General features: G+C 31.0%; 1 protein-coding gene across 4 annotated transcripts; it reads right to left on the reverse strand.

Annotated features, from left to right (window-relative positions):
- Positions 1 to 4,469: 4,469 nt before the first annotated feature.
- LOC118202287 (uncharacterized) lies at positions 4,470 to 14,002 on the reverse strand. 4 transcript variants are annotated; one of them, XM_035374443.2, is made up of 5 exons: positions 13,647 to 13,831; positions 8,730 to 8,961; positions 8,560 to 8,628; positions 6,788 to 6,865; positions 4,470 to 5,497 (listed from the first exon to the last, which is right to left on the reverse strand). In XM_035374443.2, the coding sequence occupies exons 1-5, from the start codon at positions 13,681 to 13,683 to the stop codon at positions 4,924 to 4,926; spliced, it is 990 nt and encodes a 329-aa protein (XP_035230334.1). In that variant the 5' UTR covers positions 13,684 to 13,831; the 3' UTR covers positions 4,470 to 4,923. The 4 variants fall into 4 exon arrangements, with proteins under 4 accessions (XP_035230334.1, XP_035230336.1, XP_035230335.1 ...); XM_035374445.2 differs by lacking the exon at positions 8,730 to 8,961 and having other exon boundaries at positions 13,647 to 14,002; XM_035374444.2 differs by lacking the exon at positions 8,560 to 8,628 and having other exon boundaries at positions 13,647 to 13,830.
- Between the last annotated feature and the right edge of the window lie 85 nt (positions 14,003 to 14,087).

Genomic DNA, 14,087 nt, shown 5'->3' on the forward strand with positions numbered 1-14,087 from the left:
ACATTAACTGAAATAGATAATTAGATAATTTTAGCTTACACCGTCCGTTATACATTAAACGCGCAGGCGAAAACGTATTCTGCATTTGCGCACACGCATACGCGCAGTAGTCAAGGTCTTACGCGCACGCGTAAAACGCCTGTGCAGAAAGTTTTTAGCTTTGAGGTCCGGATTATGGGTGTCCGAATTAACGACTTTTGACTGTATTATACCTATTTTCAGGCATCCTGTAATTTATTGTTGTAATTTTATACCTTGTTGCATATTTTGCTCCATTCATGTATGTCTATATACATCTAGGTATATATATATATATAATTTATTTCCTAAACAATATTGATAACTTATTTTGTAATCTTCTATGTTTATTTCTACTTTACTTTGAATTCTATTTCATAATGACAATTTCCAATGTTTAATTTTTACAAATAATATAGAACTCAAATGCATAAACATGAGGGTGTCGGGGACGGTTACTCGAGTTTTTTCGGATTTCTCTACAGAAATTGCTTTTTACTCCAAATTGATTCGGCTAAAATGCTTCATAAGAATAATTCTTTGAGTATCAGCATTGGTTCGTAATCCCTTCTATTCGCGGAAATATTTGGCTTGACTAGAATTGCCGGTTTGGCTTTACCTTATAACTCGAGTAAAGACGAAACACCTTCGTATTTACATATTTTTATTAATTATTGTTCATTGAACGGGAGTTGGTCTGTTCCCCTTGAAAAGTCAACTAATTTCCGATCAACGACAATGATTACATGTTTTTAATTTAATTACACCGGTCATGCTTTTGGCCCCGTCTGTTGCAATAGAGCTAATTTTTATAGTATAGAATCATAGAGGTAAGAAAGGAAAAATTGGCCAACTCCACTACAAGTGAAGCACTGATCGGAGGCTTTGGTCTCCAGATGGGGTGTTTTTTGTTTACATTCAGAAACTCCCTTAAAAGCGCCTTGATAGTATTTCGACACACGAGTTCAATACAAATCGGAAAACGGGATACTTCCGCATAAAAGAAACATTCTTTGTGTGATGGATAATAGCAGGTTGTATAGTTTAATGATATTTTTGCAAAAATCACATCTTGGTTATTTTTAGATAACTAGCGAGAGCAATTTTGATGATGAATTTGTTTTGTAAAATTCTAAGCTGTTGAACTACAAAAATATAGATTTTTGCAAAAATGTTATGCTTAAAGAATGAAAAATACCTTACGGTACTTTAAAATTGTATATGTATTTCGATATCCTTGACAAAGTATTCACTACTTTTATTTTATGTTCCAAACGGCAAATTTCCCCCCCCCGTCATTGTTTATATTATTGCGACATGTACTTTTTGAAAATTTTTAGAGGAGAGGCTTTATAGTTGCTCATTTTACACTTATCATTTTAGTTTTATATAACTGAAAAATAATCACTTTGGGTTTACACTTTTTACTTATTTGGGTTAATTAAAAAATAAAACTACCACTAAATGCTGCAATCCTCATCAGAATTAATAAATATAGACACAGATATGCCAATAAGTGAACTTTTCCTTGATTTGTAACCACATATTTGTGTAAAGTGTGTGAAACAGAAGACGGATACATTTGAGAACTCGGCGAATGAAGCAATATTATACGGAGTAAGGCAATCAAGATTGTGATCTGATGACAATGCGGTTAATGTTTAAATGTGAAATGGATAGTTATTATAATCAGAGAATAATTAAATTGGGTAAAATAAAAAAAAGAGGTATTGAGTGCTCTGCCAAAATATATTTACTTGAAGATTTGAATTTAATAATGAATGTGTACATAACGTGTTTAAAGTCAAAAGTTTGAAACTTGAGGTTAAATGTAATTATAAAAGTATGCATGTTAAAATATTTGTAATTAGGCACATACTTCAGGTTAAGTTTAAGTAAGGCATGCCAAGGGCTATCCGCCTAAAGGCAGAGATGCCATCATGGAGGAATTTCGGAGGAAAACGTACCTTTTAGTGGGTATTAAAAGTAGTGCATGTAATTCTTATTCAAATTATATTTATACATATTTCTTATGTAAAAACTTTCGAGTATATGCTAAATTATTGTAAATTACTTTACTTGAAAAATATAGTGAATACAGAGAAATTAAAGATTTGCACATGCCGGAAATGAAAAATATGAAATATGTACGGGTCTTTATGCATATGCTTGCAAAAAGCATGTATCTGCCTTTAACAAAATACGTAAATATTTACTAAATTATTTATAAATGTATTTGAAATGAAGGAGTTATTCATCCATAAACTCCTGTGAAAGTTACTGTGAAGAGATCTAATTATTAAATACATCTAAATTTATAATGATTATATATATTATCTAAATATATAATAATCTTAACATTGTAAACATAAATTGAAATCCTGTTGACAATTACGCTTATAAAACTATTTAAGCACAAATTGTTCATACTAGAAAGCAATCTGTTAAAAGGTATTTTGAAGCAAATTCTATGAGATGCATATTTAAGTAATAAAGAAGAAATTTAGAATACTGTTGAAGTTAAGGGTAAAAAAAATCTGGTAAGAAAGTTAAGCACATGAAAATGAGCACCCACATTTAACGTACTTTCACTATTAAAATAAAAGGTGCTCTAATTAGAAATGCATCGAATAGAGCATTAATTATAAACTGACTTAGATTTTTCGATTTAAAAGATGCCTCAAAAGCTAAAAAATCATATTATATTTGAGAAAGTATTTTAGAAAGAAGCTCTATAAACAGAAAAGAAATAATGCATAATTTTAATATTAATAATACAATAAACTTTGATCTTAATTTTTGTAATCCTTAACCGAATGAAATTGAGTTACCTTAGAAAAATTTTCTAATGTAATTAACGAAAACTTGTGAAAATATTTCATTCAAACTAAACTATTCTGTAAAAAGTATAGCATTTAATTCCGTTCAGAATAAAATATTGCTTTAAAATGTATTCTTTTCACATACTTAGGACTCTGAAATATTGTAAAAAAAAAGAAAGAAAATATATACATTTATATGTATATTTACATCCGATCATGTAAAACCCATTGATCTTAATGGTAAAACACTGAATATTTCGGTCACCATGAAGGGATTGCCAGTGCTTCAAAGCAGTATGTGGGAGGAAACCAGTTAGGGTCTCTCCTTACTTCCTACCTCCATGGGTAGAATATGGTCTTCCAATGCAACTAATTACAGCATTTTCTGAATCCTCTCCATGTGTCTGACCTTGTATTAAGTACTAAATAACACATGTTTAGTTGTGAACTGTCTCTCCGCATTTGATTTCTTATAATTAGCCACTTTTTCCTGACAAATAAGACAGGTTGGAAGAAGCACTATCTTCGGACCTCTTATGTACATAAGAACCCTGACGGGACTCACTAAAGTATATGGAAAGAGCTGGAATAGACCATTTCTTGTTGTATATCAGAATATCCACAAAAGTACCAAAGAGGCAAGGACATAATCGAATGCTGATATCATTGTTATTCTTGTTGGTACAATTGGTACTTAAATCCGTTGTTTCCATGCTTGTGTAAAGTTTGACAGCCTATGTGTTGTATTTTCAAGATTTTCTTGCTTTTACATGCACAAGACCGGATTTGCTATTCTGTGGAAGAGCCACAGTTTGCCGACCTCTGGTGTAAGAAAATACAGTGCCTGAGTAGTGTACAGGCAAATAAAAAAAATCCCATTTTACGGCATCCGAACTGTGTTCCAGCAAAACAGTTAAGTGGTTAAAGTAGAGAAATCATTACTTACAAATTCTCGCATTCTTAATTTGTACCCTTTTCTAGATAATGAGGATGTTTTGAAAAACTGGTTAGGTATATAATAGGTTAGGTATTTATAACTTATAGATGTATTGAAGTTGTACCTCCCTAAAAGAAAGATTTACATTGCTTTATGAGTATTTCCTGTTCATAAAGCTTCTTGTTTTGTGAAAGCATACACATTTGAGGACAAAGTTTTTGCTGTACGAAGAATTTACAGTGCAAAAACAAGAATAACTTCAGGTGTACCATTTTCAAATATATTCTTGTAAGCACTGCCATGGCTATGAGATTAACTACTGCACAGGAATTAAAAATAAGTTTAATGTGCACATTAAATAATGTTACGTTTATATGTGTACATATTTGTGTACATAATTGTAATTAGAGTACATATTGTAATTACAGTTGCAACTATAATTAACTAATTTAATTATAGTTGCAAGTGTAATTAAATTTTACAATTACAGAGTAACTGCAATTAAATTTTGCAATTTCAATGTATGTAATTACAAAGTAATTTCAATTACGTGCTCCAATTTATAATTGTAAATGCCATTTATAATTGTTTTCAACTCTGTTTTCAACCTGATTTTTTATCGTATACTTTTTTTTAGTAAACTATTTTGTAGCGATTTACAACCATAATGTCAAACAATAAAATGATTAAGATTTAAAAAATTAAAATATTGTATTTCAGCAAAATAATCACTTGATACAAATATACATAGAAAGGAATTAACAATCTGTTTTTCATATTAACCAGTATTAAATACACAACAGAAAACACTTTGTCACCTTGTCATTTAAAAATAAACATCTTCCTTAATCATTTTTTTTATACATCCTGAAATATGAAATATTGTTCCTTTCATTATAATCTAATCAGGTAAACTGGTTCCGTTTTAATAGATATTGTTGATTCAATCAAGAATGAATTATAGCCACATATTCTTTTGCTGGATTCCAAAAATCTTACTAAACCTTCTGCAAAAATATCCTTAAACATTTCAATAAATGCTTGTGTTTATTTTCTCAGAAAATATTTTAATATGTTTTGGTGCATTCTTGAAAATCTTAAAATTAAATCTGTTACTTTTCTTTCCCCATTTCAAGTGAAAAGACTTCAAGAATTATGATGCATCTTTGCAGAATGTAAAACTAAATCGGGTGGATCTGAGTGTTGTTTTCTTTTACAGGATTCAAAAAATCTCACTATGCTTTCAGCATTGTTAAGTCCTTCATTTTCTTGTAAAAAAGTCCTTAAACTTTTCATTAAGTGGCAATCATCTTTACTTTCAAAGAACACTTTTAGCATGTTCTGATACATTCTCGAGAAACGTACAATTAAATCTTTTGTTTGCTCATCTGTCATGTTTTCTTCCTCTGTTTGAAAAGATGCGATGAACTTGTTTTTCTTTTTTTTCCTAAAATTACCTTCTTTCCTTTTGTGTGTTTCAATGGTGCTAATTAATGAATTTTCTTCCTCTGTTTTAATAGAAGTGATTAAAGAATTACCATGTACTATTCTTTCTGTATTAGGGGTGATTAAAGAGTTCTGATGAGTACTTGGAAAAAGTGAAGTTAAATCAGGTTCTACATTTTCTTCCTTTATAAGAATGGATGTAATTAAAGGATTATCTTGCTGTTGTTCTTGTGCTTTGATAGTAGTGATTAATGAATCAGTTTCATTCTTTACTCTAGAAAGAAAAAAAAAATGAAATTAGAGAAATAAAGAATATTTTTAATGAGATGACGGAAGGAAGAAATTTACTTACACCAATTTCGTTCTTTGTCCACAGTTCTATAATAGCCATTAGTTCATGACTGGCAACAAAAGTTAATTTTTATCATTCTGCTTTTTAAGGATCCATAAAAATGATACCAGTTTCTTATACGTGGAAAAAGATGCTTTAAGAGAGAGAGATGAATGCAAATTTAAAGTTTATTCTAACAAATAAGAACTTACTTAAGAAATTCTTAAAAAAGTATTTAAAAAAACAAATGAAATACCTCAAAGTGTCACAATATACCACATAAAATGTTTTTAACTACCGTATATTCCACCGTATAACGCGCACCTATAATTTCAAACTACATTTTTTAGTTTCTTGGTATATTCGCCACATACGCAACCTTTTCTTTATGGAGAAATCTGAAAGATAACAGTGTGATGCTTTTATTTTTTGAAGTCGTTCATTTAAAGATTTTTCCCAGGCTTTCGAATAATGAATTTGAACTGAGCGATAAGGGAAGCAATATGTGTGTGCATGTGAGGGGGAGGGGGAATGCATGAGGATGTAAATAGTTCTGAAAAGAGGGTGATTTGTATTCAATTTGTGCACAAGAATGTTATTCTAGGGTTTCGGACATTACTTGAGGTAAGAATGCACTTCTGATCGGAATGAATATACGAAATTAGCAGTTAAACGTTTTTTTCTCTTTCTGTAGTCATTTGAAGTCAGCATCAACGGCAAGGAAGGAAAAGGAGGCCAAATGCGACGCATGCGCAGAAAGTTTGTAGCTTTGAGGTCCGGATTATGGGTGTCCGAATTAACAACTTTTGACTGTATAACAGTTTTAATAGCTATCAGTATGTAAACCACATAATGTAACACCATAAAAGAAAAACATAAGTCATGACATTTTAATTTTGCCATAGAGAAATACATATTTAACCCAAAAGAGAGCTTGTATTTCTACCTTCTACATCAGAATCAATAACTGAAATGTCCAGACCAGAACCAAGAAGAAAAGAACTATAATTAGTTTAATTAAGATACAATAACATGCCGACCAAGTATTAATTTAGAAGTCAAACAACAAAAATTAGCATCATATTTTGAAATATTCACTATTTGAAAATATAACGTTGATTTTGGTTGCTTGACTTCTAAATTAATATATAATTAGTTTGCCATAATTAAGTAACTGTAAGAGTTTGAATATCAGGCACAGCTAATATCTATTTTAGAAATAAACCAACTTACCTCATGAAAGCCTGGTTTGTCTTAGGAACATTAGCTGTAACTTCTGGCATAGAAAAGTCAAATTTTTCATTTCCAGACCTAAGAATGAAAGAAATAAACTGCTATAATATAATTAAAAAAACATGAATAAATAAAACAAATTTAAACAAATAAACAAACACATAACAAAACACATAACAAATTTAAGCATTAAGCTATGTATGACTACCACCCATCTCAGAAAGTGCGAGAGATATTGCTGTATACTGTTTCGCCATACCTTGTGTAGCTATTATATCATGCTGTATAACCACAGTTTAGAAAAATTACAAAGTGTGTTATTTATATCTATCTAAAATGGTACATTACATGATTTGTAAGAATAAATTAGAGGGCTCTGCGAATGAAATTCCTTCCAATTAAAAAATGTAGGAATAAAGAAAATGCAAGAATTGCAAATGCAGAAATGAAAAAGGGATTATATTTTTTGCACGGAATCCAGATGACATAGTTTTCAACATGTAAGAAATTTCACAGGAAGCATGCCAAATGTAGGACCTACGACTACAACAATTATATGGATTTAATTCATCCATGCTCATAAACAAATGAAAAGAAAATACAATAATCAAAACCACACAAATGTTATTTCTTTGCTCACTGAAATAATTGCATTCACAGAGTCTAGAAGCATCATTTATATATTCACTACAAGATTAACAATATTTGCTGATAATGAGTTACAATTGTTATAACAATAAGGTTTTTGACTTTATCTATAGTGTTTACTTACAGCTTGAAGCAATTCAAATAGCAAATCATGCAGTAATGAATACAAACATGAAAAAAGGAAGCTCCCACTTAAAATATTAGGCCCCTAAAAGCAGAATATATTTTTTAAATGTTCAGACAATCTTCCTATGAGAAGAATTCCTTTGAGAAGTACACATCTGAACCACAATTAAAAAACATGTACAAGAACAGAGCTTAGGACTGCTGTTTGCAGAAAGTCCATCACATAACATATGAAAAGTTTCTTATTGGTAGATTATTGATCAGACAGATATTTTATTGTTATACAGAGAAAGCATTCATTCCCTTTCTACTAGAGATAATTCAATTTGGACAATGGCAAAACGGCTAGAAAAGCAAGCATGAGCGTATTGGTCCCATTCTTGGCACTAATATGGTTTACGCTCAAAATACACAGCAGATATTTTCTGATTACCTGCATCCCAATATCACTTCAACTTTTGGTGTAATTTACCATTTGTGACATATTTTTCAAAAACTACACTTCACAACATGCATACATGACAAATACACAGAACCATAAATAAACAAGCAATAATATAAATTTTACTAAATGATCATAAAATGTTCCAAAGCTAAAAGAAAGTTTCAACATTCAAGTAAATGCCATAATAAAAAAAAAAGCAAGTTGAACAGCCAGCACATAAATGAAATGTGCATACACCTGTAAAAATAAAACCACAGGTAACTGACAAAGCATTTTGTAGCAAACGTATGACTATAAAATTTCCAATAATACCATGTAATGATGGTGAATTCAATTTAGATCGCAAGAACATGCTCATACTTTTGAAATGATTCAATTACTTCAGCAATTCCTTGTGAATTGAAATTTACCCTTTCAATATTTCCCAACAATTTAGTGTGAATGGAGGAATAAATTGTTATAACAGGTTTGAACAATTATTAGCATCCCCTCATACACACACACACACACACACACAAAAAAAAAAAAAAAAAAAAAAAAAAGAAAACATTACTTTGGAAAAAAATCATCCGGGCAATGATTCTCCTTTGACACAAATGCAGTTGTATCAACAATTTCTGACCTTCAATAAAAAAAAAAAGTACGCATATTTTACTTCGGAATTAACTTACTATGAAATCATAAACACGAGGTAGTCGATATAAGGAATAAATTATTTCTCACCTTTCGAAAACATCCGCTTGTTTGGAATCTTCCACATCTTGGGAATTTAATTCCATATTTATTTCTTGAGCTCGACATTGTCTCTGAGCTCTAGATCTTCCTTGATATTTTCGCATTTTTTTGCTAACTGACCACAGTACAAATAAATGTAAACAAATCGAGTGCAGAATAGCAATGCAATAGTGTTGCCGTAAACGTCGTTCCGCTGACAGCTGACACTGTTTAGTGAAAACTGTGTATAAAGGAATATATGAAATGCTTCTAAATATTATTTAGATAAAAATATGATTTATAACTTGTATCAAAATCAATTACTTCGTGAATTTTTGCAGAAATAAGATTACAATGCTAAATTTTAACTCATAGCGCCATCTATTGGCGGCTTTCCAAGCTACACATTAAAATTACGTATTTCAAACTAATTTTTTTTAATATAATATTTAAGTAAATTTCATTTCAAACTTGATTCTAACTTTACATTCCAAAACTGACCTATTGCTTTATATTTCTGCCACATTTCACGAAACATAGTTTCTTAATTAGTGATTATAAGTGTAAACAAATTTTTAGTATCGTAATGCTACTGTAGTAGACCACCTTAAGAGCGTTTAATACCCCTTTCTCATGTCGATTTTTAATAACAGATGGCGCTACGAACGTTGAGCGATAAAGACTCAAATCTGTAAGACTACTTACAGCCTGGTTACTATGGCAACGACACTTCCCTTCCTCCTGACTCATTTGGCAGGAAAGTGAGTAAGCCATAAAACACTTAAACACATCCCCTCAGTTGAACAAAAGACCTGCTGAACAGGAATAGAACTTTTCCACTTTTGAACAGGAATAGAACTTTTCCACTTTTGTGTTGAATGAAAGATATCTGCGAGATACGTACAGCAGTCGCTATTTCTTTTCGCAAAATTTGTTCATCACGCTTTTCAATGTTGCGTAATGTTTCATAATTTGCCGTTATTTCTGCGGAAGAAAACAGTTTTTAAAAATACAGTCAAAAGTCGTTAATTCGGACACCCATAATCCGGACCTCAAAGCTACAAACTTTCTGCGCATGCGTCGCGTACACGCATGCGCACAGGCGTTTACGAGAGTGCATAAGACCCTTACAGCTGCGAAAATGTTTGTGCGCATGCGCGTTTAATGTGTAACGGAGTTATACGCTAAGCTAAAGTTATCTAATTCAGTTAATGTTGCAGATTGCGTTGTTCCTTAATCTTCGAATTGGATCCGGCTTATTATTTTTTGCAGACTGTTAGAGCAATTTTATAAAAGTAAGCTTGAACTTTCCATTATGTCAAATACAATTTCCGATATATATTTACTACAAAGCGAAAGTATGTTTTGAAATCCGAAATCTGTTTATCAATTTCACGCTGCTCTGCAGCAGAGGGGGGGGCAGAAACGTCATTATTAGATTATGATAGATTAGAAAGATTATGTCAAATAGAATTTCCGATATATATTTATTAATATGTAATTTGTATCTACAAAGCGAAAGTATGTTTTGAAATCCGAAATCTGTTTATCAATTTCACGCTGCAGATTGGAAGTTGATCTGTCAGCACTATCCTTTTCTTCAGAGCAGATGTTTTTATTTTATTTGGTTTATAATTCCGTACTAAGTGTACAGCGGAACTTTGTAACTAAACAAGAAATTATGTCTGTTTAATAGAATTAAAGAGAAAGTATTATCACATGAAACGAAGCAACTTACATTGAAGGAAATATTTAATAAAGTAAACAAATAAATATTAAGCTTTTTCTTTTTGTAAATTTTGATACCCTTTAGATCATAATTGTTCTTTATTTCATAAATTACGGTTTCATATTTTTAATTTTGTAATTTCTGCATGCCATCTTACCAGATTTAAACTGATGATCTATAATCCGGAAAAATCGATAATCCGGAATCGCCGAAGTCCCGACGAGTCCGGATTAACGACTTTTGACTGTACTAGATTTTTAAGCATTTCGGTAATTTCATCGCGACATAAAAATTATATATAAATGATTTTATACTTGATGATATGTGTATACATAGCATGCACATAATATTCCATTTACTCATCCATCCATAATATTTCATAAACATGTTTTAGCACTTTCCAAAGCTTTATATATATATTTTACTTGTATTATAAAATCGTATAACACTCCTATTATTTTTTTACTTCAAAAGTGGATAAATCATTATGAAATTTTTCTAGTACATAGAGAAATGGTCTATGTATCCATACACATAAACGTAGTAAAAGATACTATTCTTGATTGAATATCTTTGGCAGCAATATCAAGATGCAACGAAAATTCGAAATCAATTAATAACATGCATTTTATTACAAAAACACTAGCAAGACATATTATTTGCACAAAAAACTTAGTGTGGAAATAATTTGCGGCACATTATCTGAGATCCACTTTGAATGAAAACTACATAAAGTGTTATAATAAACAATCAGTTTCAAGATTTCACTTGATACTGAAATGCATAAAATCAAATTGTGTTTCTATGTTTCAGGTTTATAAAATACAGCTGATAATTGAAGGGGTAAAGTACAAGCTGATAATACATGATAAAGGGGAAGAAATTTCTAAATTACAAAATTGAGTATTATATTTTAGTAAAGTAAAATGATACATATTATAGATACATCCTAAAAAACGATAATATATATATATATTGTATATCGTATATATATATATTATATATTTATATGTACTCTTTTCCGGATGCAACTGTAATTACGTACTGAGCTGGTTTATCATCTTCCTGTAGCGATGCATTTGGATTTGCTGTGTATGAATTTGTTTCATTGAACAGGAACAAATAGGAAACAGAATATTGAAAATTGAATTTGTTTTGAGCATTATTAATTTATATATGTTAGATTGACTAAAAAGAGTATATTCATGCATAACGTATAAAGAAGCGAAGTGAATACTTTTTGACAATCACCTTTCTGGGATGATCATTTTTGAAAATAACCAGTACTGTTGATAACATAAACACCAGTATGATCTATCTCCCTAAGGGAAAGGATGCCTTCGTGGAAGACTTTCTCAGGGAAATTGACTCCTATACATGTTACACAGGGTAAAACCATGAAAGCACAGCCAGTCGGACCGAGCTACTGGTATTCAGCTACTTTACTGCTTCGTGCCTCATTTCAGAGCGGATTCGCTATATATGAAACAGACCAATGTGCTGTTACCGTATTTAGCAGCCTGCCTTTTTCCTTGACCTACCATAAAAAAAATAAAATAGCAAAATTATAACAGCGTTTCTAAAAAGATGCTGTGCTATATTCTCATTAAATCTTTATCATTCTGCGCTACTGAAAATGAAGTACGATTATTTCAAATTCAAAATTTTATAACATTACTTTACAGAAAGTGATCTCATGTCTTCTAAAAATGAAACCCCACATCTGTTTCTATCCCAGCGCTTATTTTCTAGACAAAGTAATTTCAGTGTAACATATGTTCAGTTTTATCTAACTTTGAATGAAAAAAAATATATATATACATAACAGGCAAAGATATTAACAGCACATAAATTTACTCAATTATATTGGATTACCAGAGGAGAAAAAAGTAATCCGATGAGATAATTCTCTGAAAATTCATAAACACTAAATTAAGAATAAATTTTATAAAATGTTTGCTAATGAATACATGTATTTGCATAGTAAGTTTCCTTTTTTTTTAAATTTTTCCATCTTTATCACGTTTATCGGAGTGTCGTATTTAACTTCACAATTATGCTCCGAAATTTCATTGCTGTAGATTGGATGATTACCAATATATAATCCTACTAGTAACCAGGGCCAGTATTAGAGGTTTTTGCTGCTCACTACAATATCTGTGGCTCTTACTTCTGCCACGCGCCGCCAGTGGCTGAGTGGTTAAGAATATTGATTACTGGAAGTTAGACCTGGTTTCGGTTCGATCCCAGGCAAATCAGCTGGCTGCATGGTTTGTTTTCCTGTTGTGCAACATGAATACAAACCAGTTTCCTTCAGCAATTAGGCTCACCCGCGCCCGAGCGGTTAAATCGCTGAACACTGGTAGTTCCGACCTGGGTTCGAATCAAGGCGAATGGGCTGGCTACATGGACGTTTTCATAATCTTCCCCATGTGTAACGTGTATGGGAAGCTTTGCTATAAACTAAACTAAGCCTTCAGAAACTTCAGAATTTACCATGTGTGACATATTTTTCAAAAACTACACTTCACAACATGCATACATGACAAATACACAGAACCATAAATAAACAAGCAATAATATATATTTATATATAAATTTTACTAAATGAAATGATCATAAAATGTTCCAACGCTAAAAGAAAGTTTTAACATTCAAGTAAATGACATAATAAAAAAAAGCAAGTTGAACTGCGAGCACATGAATGAAATGTGCATACACCTGTAAAAATATACCATAGGTAACTGAAAAAGCATTTCGTAGCAAACATATGACTATAAAATTTCCTATAATACCTTGTAATGATGGTGAATTCAATTTAGATCGCAAGAACCTGCTCATACTTTTGAAAAGATTCAATTATTTCAGCAATTCTTTGTGAATTGGAATTTATCCTTTCAATATTTCCCAACAATTTAGAGTGAATGGAGGAATAAATTGTTATAACAGAAATGAACAATTATTAGCATCCCCTCATACACACACACACACACACACACATACAAAAAAAAAAAAAAAAAAAAAAACTTATTTTGTAAAAAAATCATCTGGGCAATGATTCTCCTTTGACACAGATGCAGTTGTATCAATAATTTCTGACCTTCAATAAAAAAAATACGCATATTTTACTTCGGAATTAACTTACTACGAAATCATAAACACGAGGTAGTCGATATAAAGAATAAATTATTTCTCACCTTTCGAAAACATCCGCTTGTTCGGAATCTTCCACATCTCGGGAATTTAATTTCATATTTTTTTCTTGAGCTCGACGTTTTCGCTGAATTCTGGATCTTTTATTAAAACCAGGATGTTTTTTCGGTCGTCCTTGATATTTTCGCATACTTTTGGCTAACAATAAATGTAAACAAAACGAGTGCGGAATAGCAATGCAATAGGGTTGCCGTAAACGTCATTCCGCTGACAGCTGACACTGTTTAGTGAAAACTGTGTATAAAGGAATATATGAAACGCTTCTAAATATTATTTAGAAAAAAATATGATTTATAACTGATATCAAAATCAATTACTTCGTGAATTTTTGCAGAAATAAGATTACAATGCTAAATTTTAACTCGTAGCGTCATCTATTGATGGCTTCCCAAACTACACATTAAAATTACGTATTTCAAACTAAT

Source organism: Stegodyphus dumicola, chromosome 7, assembly GCF_044657685.1.
Source record: "Stegodyphus dumicola isolate Sdum_Otavi_A_Nest chromosome 7, ASM4465768v1".
In the NCBI taxonomy this organism is placed as follows: domain Eukaryota; kingdom Metazoa; phylum Arthropoda; class Arachnida; order Araneae; family Eresidae; genus Stegodyphus; species Stegodyphus dumicola.